The sequence below is a fragment of the Rana temporaria genome, chromosome 3, assembly GCF_905171775.1.
Source record: "Rana temporaria chromosome 3, aRanTem1.1, whole genome shotgun sequence".
Classification (NCBI taxonomy): domain Eukaryota; kingdom Metazoa; phylum Chordata; class Amphibia; order Anura; family Ranidae; genus Rana; species Rana temporaria.
In genome coordinates, this window is record NC_053491.1 from 5,636,482 (window position 1) to 5,649,609 (window position 13,128).

At 47.2% G+C, this 13,128-nt stretch overlaps 1 protein-coding gene across 1 annotated transcript in view; it reads right to left on the reverse strand.

The window, feature by feature from the left end:
- Positions 1–443: 443 nt before the first annotated feature.
- Positions 444–13,128, reverse strand: part of LOC120931062 (prolactin-releasing peptide receptor-like) — a 68,427-nt gene continuing 55,742 nt past the window's right edge. Inside the window, exon 2 of the mRNA XM_040342185.1 lies at positions 444–1,216. Within this exon, the coding sequence (XP_040198119.1) occupies positions 583–1,216 (634 nt within the window). The 3' untranslated portion in view covers positions 444–582. The remainder of the gene's footprint in view (positions 1,217–13,128) is intronic.

The window sequence follows — 13,128 nt, forward strand, 5'->3', positions numbered from 1 at the left end:
AAGGAAAGGACAACTCCATTTTATTTCTCACAATTTTGGAATAAGGTGTCCAAAAGCTCATAAGGATGTGATGGTCAGATGTTCAGAAAACATTGGCCATGTACTGTATTTGAACCCATTGCCAAACCTTTACAGTATCGAGCAAAATTTCTTATTGGGACTTGTAGGTCACAGCAGTGGCATAGTGTCGGGGTGTGAGGGGGGCCACCGCCCCGGACGCAAAATTTAGAGGGGCGCTGTCACGAGTATGAAGAAGAGGGAGCGCCAAGAACAGATGGGACATAGGAACACATGCATGGTCTCACCACTCCAGGCTTTACCAGTCATTATCAAGCACGCTCTCCTCTTCCCTACAGCCACCGCTTTCTCACATGGTGGATCATGTGACCAGACTGGAGATAGCTGAAAATAGGCAAGTCCATGGGTCAGGGGGGCGCAAATGACTTGCCTCGCCCCAGGCGCAGACACCCCACGCTACGCCACTGGGTCACAGCATGGCTGAAGAGTCAAAGATTTTCCCCTCTGTGTCAAGTGATGGAAATGAAAGGCTTTCGAGTTTCGGGATATCGTGTGATTAGGACCTCAGAGCATCACACTGACCGCCACACAGTTGTTGGTGGGAATTATTTTACGCTTAAAGGTGAACATCTTCTTGAGCTCACTGCGGAAGCGGTCATGAAGCCAGGCATACAAGAAGGGATTGCAGCAAGAGGAACTCATGGCGAACCAGTGACAGAGGAGCTGAATGAGCAGGAAATAATGTTTGTTGATGAGGTTGATGTCAATTTCCCGGATGATGTTGAAGACGTGAATGGGAAGCCAACAGATCCCAAAGGCCGTCACCACCAGCACGATGAGCCTGAAGATCTTCCTCTTCCGCAGTCTATCAAACTCTGCCTGGCTCTGAGTAGGGTGGCCAGGGACCACTCTGTTCTTCAGCTTTACGGAGATACAAATATAGGATAGGGATACCGCGGACAAGGGCAGGATGTAAGTGATGATCAAGGTGCTGTAGGCATAGGCCAGCCTCTCTGTCTCTTTGTCAAACCAAAATTCTTCACAAATGGCGAAGCCTTGCTGCTGGAACTCTATGTGGTAAGTATGAGCGATGGCTGGTCCAACTAAGGCAAAGGACAGGAGCCAGATCCCCCCCAGCACATAGATGCAGTTCGTCACAGATATCCTCCTCTTTAATGGGTGGACTGTTGCATAGTACCTGGTGAGAAACAAAACAGGACACATAATTAGCCTTCAAGTAGTGGCAGTGATGATGAACCTTACATGAGCTTTTCAATTGTCTTCTGATACCTTAATTATTTGCACTTGCTTCGGCTTCAACTCACATTAACGGCTAGTTTACGCTTTCTTCAAAACCAGGCTTCAGGCAGGCTTTGTTAAAGCTCTCTGAACGCCAGTCAAAGCTCCTAAATAAAATGGTTTGCTTACAGTCCTGTTTACAACTTGCTTTTGCTTTGCTTCAAAAATGATACTCCATGAAGCTTTACTGGTGCTTCAAAGCGTTTTCAAAGCCTCCATTGAAGTCGATGGCAAAGCTTGCTTGAAGCCCCACTGAAGTCTCACCAAAGCCCCAAAGGGTCAATGAAGCCCCATCAAAGACTCAACAAAGCCCCATCAATGGCTCACCGAAGCCCCATCAATGGCTCACCGAAGACCCATCAAAGGCTCACCGAAGACCCATCAAAGGCTCACCAAAGACCCATCAAAGGCTCACCAAAGACCCATCAAAGGCTCACCAAAGACCCATCAAAGGCTCACCAAAGACCCATCAAAGGCTCACCAAAGACCCATCAAAGGCTCACCAAAGACCCATCAAAGGCTCACCGAAGACCCATCAAAGGCTCACCGAAGACCCATCAAAGGCTCACCGAAGACCCATCAAAGGCTCACCGAAGCCCCATCAAAGGCTCACCGAAGCCCCATCAAAGGCTCACCGAAGCCCCATCAAAGGCTCACCGAAGCCCCATCAAAGGCTCACCGAAGCCCCATCAAAGGCTCACCGAAGCCCCATCAAAGGCTCACCGAAGCCCCATCAAAGGCCCACTGAAACCTCATTGAAGCACCAAGCAAAAGCATGGTGTAAACAGGACTGTAAGCTAACCATTTTATTTAGTGACAGGAGCTTTGACCGGCATTCAGAAAGCTTTAACCACTTGACAACTGGGCACTTAAACACCCTTAATAACCAGACCAATTTTCAGCTTTTGGTGCTCTCACATTTTGAATGACAATAACTCAGTCATACAACACTGTAACCAAATGAAATTTTTCTCCTTTTTTTCCCACAAATAGAGCTTTCTTTTGGTGGTATTTGATCACCTCTGCGGTTTTTATTTTTTCCGCTATAAATGAAAAAAGAAAGAAAATTTTGTAAAAAAAATGAATTTTTCTTCATTTCTATTATAACATTTTGCAAAAAAGTATTTTTTTTTCATAAATTTGGCCTAAAATTTATACTGCTACATATCTTTGGTAAAAAAAAAAAAAAAAAATTGGGTTATTATTTAGTCTGGGTGAAAGTTATAGGGTCTACAAGCTATGGTACCAATTACTGAAAATTGATCAATTTGATCACATCTGATGTACTGACAGCCTCTCTCATTTCTTGAGACCCCAACAAGCCAGAAAAGTACAAATACCCCCCAAATGACCCCTTTTTGGAAAGAAGACATTCCAAGGTATTTAGAAAGAGGCATGGTGAGTTTTTAGAAGTTGTAATTTTTTCCCACAATTCTTTGCAAAATCAAGTTTTTTTTTTTTTTTTTAACAAAATGTTCATATTCGCCGGTTATTTCTCACACACAGCATATGCATAACACTAATTACACCCCAAAACACATTCTGCTATTCCTCCCGAGTATGCCGATACCAAATGTGTGAGACTTTTACACAGCGTGGCCACATACAGAGGCCCGACATGCAGGGAGCACCATCAGGCGTTCTGGAGCACCCAGACCAGTTCTGACATTCCTCTCCTACATGGAAAAATCATCATTTATTTGCTAGAAAATTACATAGAACCCCAAAACATTATATATGCTTTTTTAGCAAAAACCCTAGAGAATACAATGGCGGTCGTTGCAACTTTTTATCGCGCACGTTATTTTCGCAGCAATTGTTCGAATGTGTTTTTTTGGAAATAAAACGGTTTTGTGCTTTTAAAAAAAAAAAAACATTAAAGTTAGCCCAATGTTTTTGCATAATATGAAAGATGAAGTTACGCCGAGTCAATAGATACCCAACATGTCACCCTTCAAAATTGCACACGCTTGTGGAATGGCGGCAAACTTCGCTACTTAAAAATCCCCATAGGCGACGCTTTAAATATTTTTACTGGTTACATCTTTTTAGTTGGAGAAGAGCTCTAGGGCCAAAAGTATTGCTCTCGCTCTAACGTTCGCAGCGATACCTCACATGTGTGGTTTGAACACCGTTTTCATATGTGGGCGGGACTTGCGTGTGCGGTCGCTTCTGTATACGTGCACGCAGGAACAGGGGCGCTTTAAAAAAAAATATATATTTTTATTGTTCATTTCACTTTATTTATTTTAGTTTGATACGTTTTTCCCTAAAAATAAATGTTTTGATCACTTTTATTCCTATTACAAGGAATGTAAACATCCCTTGTAATAGGAATATAGCATGACAGGTCCTCTTTACAGTGAGATGTGGGGTCAATAAGACCCCACATCTCACCTCTAGGCTGGGAAGCCTGAAAAAAAATTAAAAAAAATAAAACGATCCTGGTTTCGATCGTAGCGGTGAGTCAGAAGAGGCACCGGAGGGAGAAGGGAGGGGAGACGTCCCCTTTCGCCTCCCGTAAGAACGATCAAGAGGCGGAACAGCGGCCATGATCGTTCTTATGGTGTAGGGAATCGCTGGCTGAAAAAAATGATATCTGAATGATGCCTGTAGCTGCACCCATCATTCAGATATCCCTGCACAAAGTCAAGGACGTCATGACGGCCGGTGGGCGGGAAGTGGTTAAAACGCATTTTTTTCCCAGAGTATTTTCTGGGTACTGCAGAGTATTAGCCGGGGTATTGCAGAGTATTAGCCGGGGTATTGCAGAGTATTGGTGTTGGGGAATTGCAGAGTATTGGTGTGGGGGTATTGCAGAGTATTGGTGCGGGGGTATTGCAGAGTATTGGTGCGGGGGTATTGCAGAGTATTGGTGTTGGGGAATTGCAGAGTATTGGTGCGGGGGTATTGCAGAGTATTGGTGTGGGGGTATTGCAGAGTATTGGTGCGGGGGTATTGCAGAGTATTGGTGTGGGGGTATTGCAGAGTATTGGTGCGGGGGTATTGCAGAGTATTGGTGCGGGGGTATTGCAGAGTATTGGTGTTGGGGAATTGCAGAGTATTGGTGCGGGGGTATTGCAGAGTATTGGTGTGGGGGTATTGCAGAGTATTGGTGTGGGGGTATTGCAGAGTATTGGTGTGGGGGTATTGCAGAGTATTGGTGTTGGGGAATTGCAGAGTATTGGTGTTGGGGAATTGCAGAGTATTGGTGTTGGGGTATTGCAGAGTATTGGTGCGGGGGTATTGCAGAGTATTGGTGCGGGGGTATTGCAGAGTATTGGTGCGGGGGGTATTGCAGAGTAATTGTGCAGGGGTAATGCAGAGTATTGCCGGGGAGTAATGCAGAGTATTGCCGGGGAGTAATGCAGAGTATTGCGCAGGGGGGTATGCAGAGTATTGAGCAGGGGGGTATGCAGAGTATTGCGCAGGGGGGTATGCAGAGTATTGCGCAGGGGGGTATGCAGAGTATTGCGCAGGGGGGGGTATGCAGAGTATTTTGCAGGGGGGGGTATGCAGAGTATATCGCAGGGGGGGGTATGCAGAGTATTTCGCAGGAGGGAGTATGCAGAGTATTTCGCAGGGGGGGGGGTATGCAGAGTATTTCGGAGGGGGTATGCAGAGTATTGCGCAGGGGGGTATGCAGAGTATTGCGCAGGGGGGTATGCAGAGTATTGCGCAGGGGGGTATGCAGAGTATTGCGCAGGGGGTATGCAGAGTATTGCGCAGGAGGATATGCAGAGTATTGCGCAGGGGGATATGCAGAGTATTGCGCAGGGGGGTATGCAGAGTATTGCGCAGGGGGGTATGCAGAGTATTTTGCAGGGGGATATGCAGAGTATTGCGCAGGGGGATATGCAGAGTATTGCGCAGGGGGATATGCAGAGTATTGCGCAGGGGGGTATGCAGAGTATTGCGCAGGGGGATATGCAGAGTATTGCGCAGGGGGGGTATGCAGAGTATTGCGCAGGGGGATATGCAGAGTATTGCGCAGGGGGATATGCAGAGTATTGCGCAGGGGGGTATGCAGAGTATTGCGCAGGGGGGTATGCAGAGTATTGCCGGGGGTATGCAGAGTATTGCGCAGGGGGGGTATTGCAGAGTATTATAGGGGGTATGCAGAGTATTGTAGGGGGGGTATTGCACAGTATTGCAGGGGGTTTCAGGGATGGCTGAGCAGGGATGGATGGATCTGTGACTGCAATAGTCACAGATCCATCCACAGCGCTGCTGACACCCGCGCTCCCCCCTCTCACACTGTACTGCTCGGTACAGAGAGAGGAGGGAGGAACCGGCGTCATCAAAAGACGCCGGTTTGTTTACATGTGATCGCTCCGTCATTGGACGGAGCGATCACATGGTAAACGGCCGCTATCAGCGGCCGTTTACCGCGATTCGTGATCGGCCGGGTCCTCTGGACCCGGCGGTCACGAATGTTCCCGTGTGCGCGCCCCAGGGGACGCGCGGGAGACGGACTCTGGGAGGACGTACATTGACGCCCTCCTAGAGTTAACCACCCGCCCTGTAGACGTATATTGTCTATGGGGCGGTTACCAAGTGGTTAACAAAGTGTGTCCAGAGCCATGTTTTGAAGCAAGTGTAAGCTAGCCCTTTTAAAGTTCTCTGGGTGCTATTCAAAGCTCCTGTCACTAAATAAAATGGTTAGCTTACAGTCCTGTTTACACCATGCTTTTGCTATGCTTTGCTTCAAATATGATAACCCATGTAGCTTTAGTGGTGCTTCAAAGCATCTTCAAAGCCTCGATAAAAGTCTATAGCAAAGCTCACTTGAAGCCCCATCGAAGGCTCACCAAATTCCCATCAAAGGCTCACCAAAAATAAAGTGGATTTAAAAAAAAAAAATAACCCCCCAACATTGGTGTCAGTGGGCGCAATAATAACCCCCAACATTGGTAAAAAAAAGGAGAAAGAAAAAAAGGCTCACCAAATTTCCATCAAAGGCTCACCAAAAGCCCATCAAAGGCTCACCAAAGCCCCATCAAAGGCTCACCAAATTCCCATCAAAGGCTCAACAAAGCCCCATCAAAGGCTCAACAAAGCCCCATCAAAGGCTCACCAAAGCCCCATCAAAGGCTCACCAAAGCCCCATCAAAGGCTCACCAAAGCCCCATCAAAGGCTCAACAAAGCCCCATCAAAGGCTCAACAAAGCCCCATCGAAGCACCATCAAAGCCCCACTGAAGCCCCATCGAAACCTCATTGAAGCACCAAGCAAAAGCAAGGTGTAAACAGGACTGTAAGCTAACCATTCTATTTAGTGACAGGAGATTTGACTGGCGTCCGGAGAGCTTTACCAAAGCCTGTCCGAAGCCTTGTTTTGAAGTGTAAGCTAGCCCTTAAAGCTCTCTGAGTGCTATTCAAAGCTACAAAAAAAATTATTGTTAACTTACAGTCCTGTTTTTTTTTAACAGAAGGACTTACAGTCCTGTTTACACCTTGCTTTGGCTTCGCTTCAAAAATGATACCCCATGTAGCTTTAGTGGTGCTTCAAAGCGTCTTCAAAGCCTCCATAGATGTTTATGGCTAAGTTTGCTTGAAGCCCCACTCAAGCCCCACCAAAGCCCCATTGATGCTCCATCAAAGCCTCATTGTAGACCCACGAAGCCTCACAAAGCACCACCAAAGCCCCACCGAAGCCTCATCAAGCCCCACAAAGCCTCATCAAGCCCCACAAAGCCTCATCAAAGCCCCACAAAGCCTCATCAAAGCCCCACTAAAGCCCCACTGAAGCCTCATCAAAGACCCACGAGCCTCACCGAAGCTCCACCAAAGCCCCAATAAAATGGTTAGCTTACAGTCCTGTTTACACCTTGCTTTTGCTTTGCTTCAAAAATTATACTCCATGTAGCTTTAGTGGTGCTTCAAAGCGTGTTCAAAGCCCCCATTGAAATCGATGGCAAAGCTTGCTTGAAGCCCCACTGAAGCCTCATTGAAGCCCCACTGAAGCCTCATCGAAGCCTCACCAAAGCCCCATTAAAGGCTCATCAAAGCCCCACTAAAGCCTCATCAAAACCACATTGAAGCACCAAGCAAAAGCAAAGTGTAAAAAGGACTAAAAGCTAACCATTTTATTTAGTGACTGGAGCTTTGACTGGTGATCAGAGAGCTTTAACCCCTTCAATACGGGGCATTTATACACACCTCCATACCGGGCCTATTCCGGCACTTCTCTCCTTCATGTACAAATCATCATTCTTTTGCTAGAAAATTACGCAGAACCCCCAAACATTATATATGTTTTTTTTAGCAGACACCCTAGGGAATAAAATGACGGTCATTGCAACATTTTATCTTGCACAGTATTTGCGCAATAATTTTTCAAACGCCTTTTTTTTGGAAAAAAATTGTTTCATGAATTAAAAAAATAACAAAACAGTAAAGTAAGCACAATTTTCGTAAAATATGAAAGATGATGTTACGCCGAGTAAATAGATACCTAACATGTCGCGCTTTAAAATTACGCACACTCAAGGAATGGCGCCAAACTTCGGTACTTCAAAATCTCCATAGGCAACGCTTTGAAATTTTTTACAGGTTACCAGTTTAGATTTTACAGAGGAGATCTAGCGCTAGAATTGTTGCTGGCACTGTAACGCACGCGGCGACACCTCACATGTGTGGTTTAAACGGCGTTTACATATGTCGGCGGGACTTGTGTGTGCGATCGCTTCTGCGCGCTAGCTACCGGGGACAGGGGCGTTTTAATTTTTTTTTCTTTTTTCTTTACATATTTATTTATTTTTTTACACTTTTTTTTTTATTTAATTTTTTTTTATCACTTTTATTCCTATTATAAGGAATGTAAACATCCCTTGTAATAGGAAATGTGTGTGACAGGTCCTCTTTATGGAGAGATGCGGGGTCAATAAGACCCCGCATCTTTCCTCCAGGCTGAAAAAACGAATGAGATTGGTGAATTTTTTTTTACCGATCTCATGATTACTGTTGCTTTGTAGCCGCAATCGCGGCTTTGTTTACATACGGGGACCCAGGCGTGACGTCATCACATCGCGCCCGGGTCCTCCGACGGTCATAGAGACGGTCACCAGTCATCTCTATGCTTCCTCCGGGCCCCCGATGGCACGGGAGAGCCCGGAGAAGCACCGGATGGCGGCGGGAGGGGGGGGGGATGTCCCCTCCCGCCGCCTATAAGAACGATCAAGCGGCGGAACCCGCCGATATGATCGTTCTTATGTTGCACAGAATCGCCGGCAGAAGAGAAGGATATCTGAATGATGCCTCTAGCTGCACCCATCATTCAGATATCCCCCCCCACAAAGCCCAGGACGTCATATGACGTCCACCCAGGATGGGAGATCCCCTCTGTGGACGTCATATTACAATGGGCCGGTATTGAAGTGGTTAACAAAGCGTGTCCGAAGCCTTGTTTTATAGCAAAGTGTAAACGAGTCGTTAGAGTAATGTAGTTTCTAATAAAGACGAATGGCAGTTCTATGTTTGTTATGAGCTTCTTTTTTTTTGCCCACCGCACAGCTGTGCCATACTAATGTTGGCTGCAGGTTTGGCAGAGGACGTCTGCTATGCCTAATTAATGTTTTGTGCTAATGACTGCCGTAATGAGGAAAGCTTCGCCTTTTCAGAGGAGAATTAGGAAGACTGCCCAGAATAAAATTAAATTTTAGATAAACAGAATGGATACTTTCATTTATGAATATCGAAAAGATTTAAAGTGGTACCGCCATGGGGGCCCCGGCTACCCCTCTTCTCCCCGCACGTCTCATACTTCTCCACACCTCACCATAAGTCCTGAGCCCGGCACCTCACACACACTTTTTGCTAGAAAATTACTTAGAACCCCCAAACATTATATATATTTTTTCAGACACCCTAGAGAATAAAATGGCGGTCATTGCAATACTTTATACCAAATTTGCGCAGTGGTCTTACAAGTGCAATTTTTTGGGGAAAAATACACGTTTTTGAATAAAAAAACAAGACAACAGTATAGTTAGCCCAATTTTTTTCTATATTCTGAAAGATAAAGTTACGCCGAGAAAATTGATACCCAACATGACACGCTTCAAAATTGCGCCCGCTCGTGGAATGGCGACAAACTTTTACCCTTTAAAAATCTCCATAGGCGACGTTTAAAAATTTCTACAGGTTACCAGTTTTGGGTTACAGAGGAAGTCTAGGGCTAGAATTATTGCTCTCGCTCTAAGGCCCCGTACACACGAGAGGATCGATCCGCTGAAATGTATCCGCGGACCGGTTTCAGCGGATAGATCCCCTGGTGTGTACAACCCAGCGGATATTTATCCGCGGATTTTTTTCGGCCCGATGGATTTCCAGCTGATCAAAATTTCTTAGCATGCTAAGAAATCTATCCGCTGGAATCCAGTCCAGCGGATTGATCCGCTGGTCTGTACAGACACAGCGGATCAATCCGTCCGATTACATCTCTCGCATGCGTCGTAATGATTCGACGCATGCGTGGAATTCCTTATATTACAGCGTCGCGCACGTCGCCGCGTCATCATCGCGGCGACGGCGCGACACGTCACCGCGGAGGGAATTCCGCGGGGATTTTGATCTCATGGTTAGTACAACCATGAGATCAAAATCCGCCAGAGGATTTATCCACGGAAACGGTCCTCCGCGGAATCCTCTCGTGTGTACTAGGCCTAACGATCGTGGCGATACCTCACATGTGTGGTTTGAACACAGTTTTCATATGCGGGCGCGACTTACTTATGCGTTCGCTTCTGTGCGTTCGCTCGGTGGGACGGGCGCTTTACATTTTTATTTTTCTCTTATTTATTTAACTTTTTATTTTTTATTTGTACACTGCCTATTTAAAAAAACAATGGGCCACTTTTATTCCTATTACAAGTAGGGTTGTCCCGATACCACTTTGAGACCGAGTACAAGTACCGATACTTTTTTTCAAGTACTGATACCGAATACCGATACTTTTTTCTTAATGTCATGTGACAGTATTTTTTTTTTATTTTTTTTTTTTAACAGTGCTTTCTTTTTTTTTTGGGGGGGGTGGATTGTCAGTGTGTTTTTTTTTATTTACAATTTTATTTTTTAATTAAGTTAGTGATCACCTCCGCTCTCCATCCTGACAAATTGAGGGGGGAGAGCTACATGGAGGGGGAGAGCTGCAAGGATAACGGAGGGGGAGAGCTGCACGGATAACGGAGGGGGAGAGCTACACGGAGGGGGAGAGCTGCACGGACAACGGAGGGATAGAGCTGCCCGGATCACGGAGGGGGAGAGCTGCACGAATCACGGAGGGGGAGAGCTGCACGGATCACGGAGGGGGGGAGCTGCATGGAAGGGGGAGCTACACAGAGCACAGAGGGGGAGAGCTGGACGGAGGGGGAGAGCTGCACGGAAAACGAAGGGGCGAAGGGGGAGAGCTGCACGGATCAAGGAGGGGGAGAGCTACACGCAGCACAGAGGGGGAGAGCTACACGGAGCACAGAGGGGGAGAGCTACACGGAGGGGGGAGAGCTACATGGAGGGGGGAGAGCTGCACGGATAACGGATGGGGAGAGCTGCACGAATCACGGAGGGGGAGAGCTGCACGGATCACGGAGGGGGAGAGCTGCACGGAGGGGGGAGCTACACGGAGGGTGGAGAGATACACAGAGGGGGGAGAACTGCACTGATCACGGAGGGGGAGAGCTACACGGATCACGGAGAGGGAGAGCTCCACGGATCATGGAGGGGGAGAGCTACACGGATCACGGAGGGGGAGAGCTACACGGATCACAGAGGGGGAGAGCTACACGGATCACAGAGGGGGAGAGCTGCACGGATCACGGAGGGGGAGAGCTGCACGGAGGGGGGAGAGCTGCACGGAGGGGGGAGAGCTGCACAGAGCGGGACAGCACAGGGACAGTCAGCGGTGATCGGCTTTGGGGGAAGTTACAAGCACCGATCACCGCTGTATAACTTAAACTAAAACAGCTGAAAAGGGGGGCAGATCAGTGCTTGTAACTCCCCTGCCGCACCGATAACCCGTGACTGCCCAAGTTTCGGGTGAAGCATCGGAGCATTTCCCCCGAGTACAAGTACTTGGGGAAATGCTCGGTATCGGTACCGATACTAGTATCGGTATCGGGACATCCCTAATTACAAGGAATGTAAACATCCCTTGTAATAGAAAAAAATCATGACAGGTTCTCTTAAATATGAGATCTGGGGGTCAAAAAGACGTCACATCTCATATTTACACTAAAATGCAATAAAAAAATGGTATCGGGACAGGTGGGGGCCATCTTCCCCTCACTCATCTCCATACCCACCCACAAGAAGGCTCCTCTCTCGCCGCCAATATAAGTTGCGAATCCGCCGCAGAGACCACTATTATCGAAAAACCGGACTGCCGGCTGAAGACGGGGATACCGGGGTTATGGTGGCTAGCTGCTGCCATAACAGAGATATTCATCTTCAAACAGCCGACGTTTATCGGCGTGCGGCGGTCCGGAAGTGGTTAAGACTAGGGGTGCAACGGATCAAAAAACTATTGTAAGATTTACATAGTATTTATATTGTTTAAATATTAATTTGTTTAATTCTAATACGAGTTTCCATCATATTTTAGAATGTCAGTAAACATCAGATTCCCCCATCAGAGCCCCCTTACATCAGATTTCCCCATCAGAGTCCCCCTACTTCAGAATCCCCCATACCTCAGATTCCCACATCAGCACCCTCATACCTCAGATTCCCCCATCACAGCCACCATACATTGCATGCTCACCTAGGCCGCCGCCGGGTGGACCAAGATGGCCGGCGCTCCGGGAGCTAGGCCGAAGCCGCGGCCTTTCCTATGGCCGAGGCAGCAGAGCTCACAATCCGCAGATCAAGTGGTGTGCCGAACCGAATATGTTAACCTATTCGGATCACAGATCAATGACGATCCGTTGCACCACTAGTTAAGATCATTGGGCGAAAGTGATGTTCGACGTCGCTTTCGTCATCCAATGTTATGGAGTCAAGTGGGGGCCATCTTTCCCTCATTTCACTCCAGGCCTGTGAGGGGAAAGGACCCGTCTCCGTAGCTACCGACTGCTCCGGTAAGCGGCGGAGACCAATGGGGATCGGCGGGAGGGGGATACCTCTCCCGCCGGCGATAGAAGTGATCTTGTGGTGAATCCGCCGCAGAGACCACTTTTATCTGAAAGTGGACCTGCTGACGTTTAAAAAGATACCGGGGTTATGGCAGCTATCTGAAATTATGCATTTCATAAATATCGTGCGACATAAAAAAATTGCAATGTCCACCATTTTATTCTCCAGGCTCTCTGCTTTCAGAAAATATATGCTTTTTCATGTCATGATGCAACTGCGAGCCAAACACTGGACTTACTGGCGCGGTATTTCCAATCAAAAACACCTTTGGCGAAAAAAAAAACAGGCCCCTACGGGAGGTGGAAATATCAATACCTGACGGCCGATGTGCTACCTGCCCTCTGGAAAGCAATCCACCCCCTAAATGAGGACTTAACACAGATTAACCCCATGAAATAATCGTTCTCAGGGAAACCCTGATAATAATGACTATGGCCCGGATTCAGATAGGAGATATGACGGCGTATCTCCTGATACGCCGTCGTATTTCTGAGTCCAGGCCAACGTATCTATGCGCCTGATTCAGAGAATCAGTTACGCATAGATTTCTCTAAGATCCGACCGGCGTAAGTGTCTTACACCGTCGTATCTTAGGCTACATATTCACGCTGGCCGCTAGGTGGCGCTTCCGTATAGTTACGCAAGGAATATGCTAATTAGGTATTTACGCCGATTCAGAAAC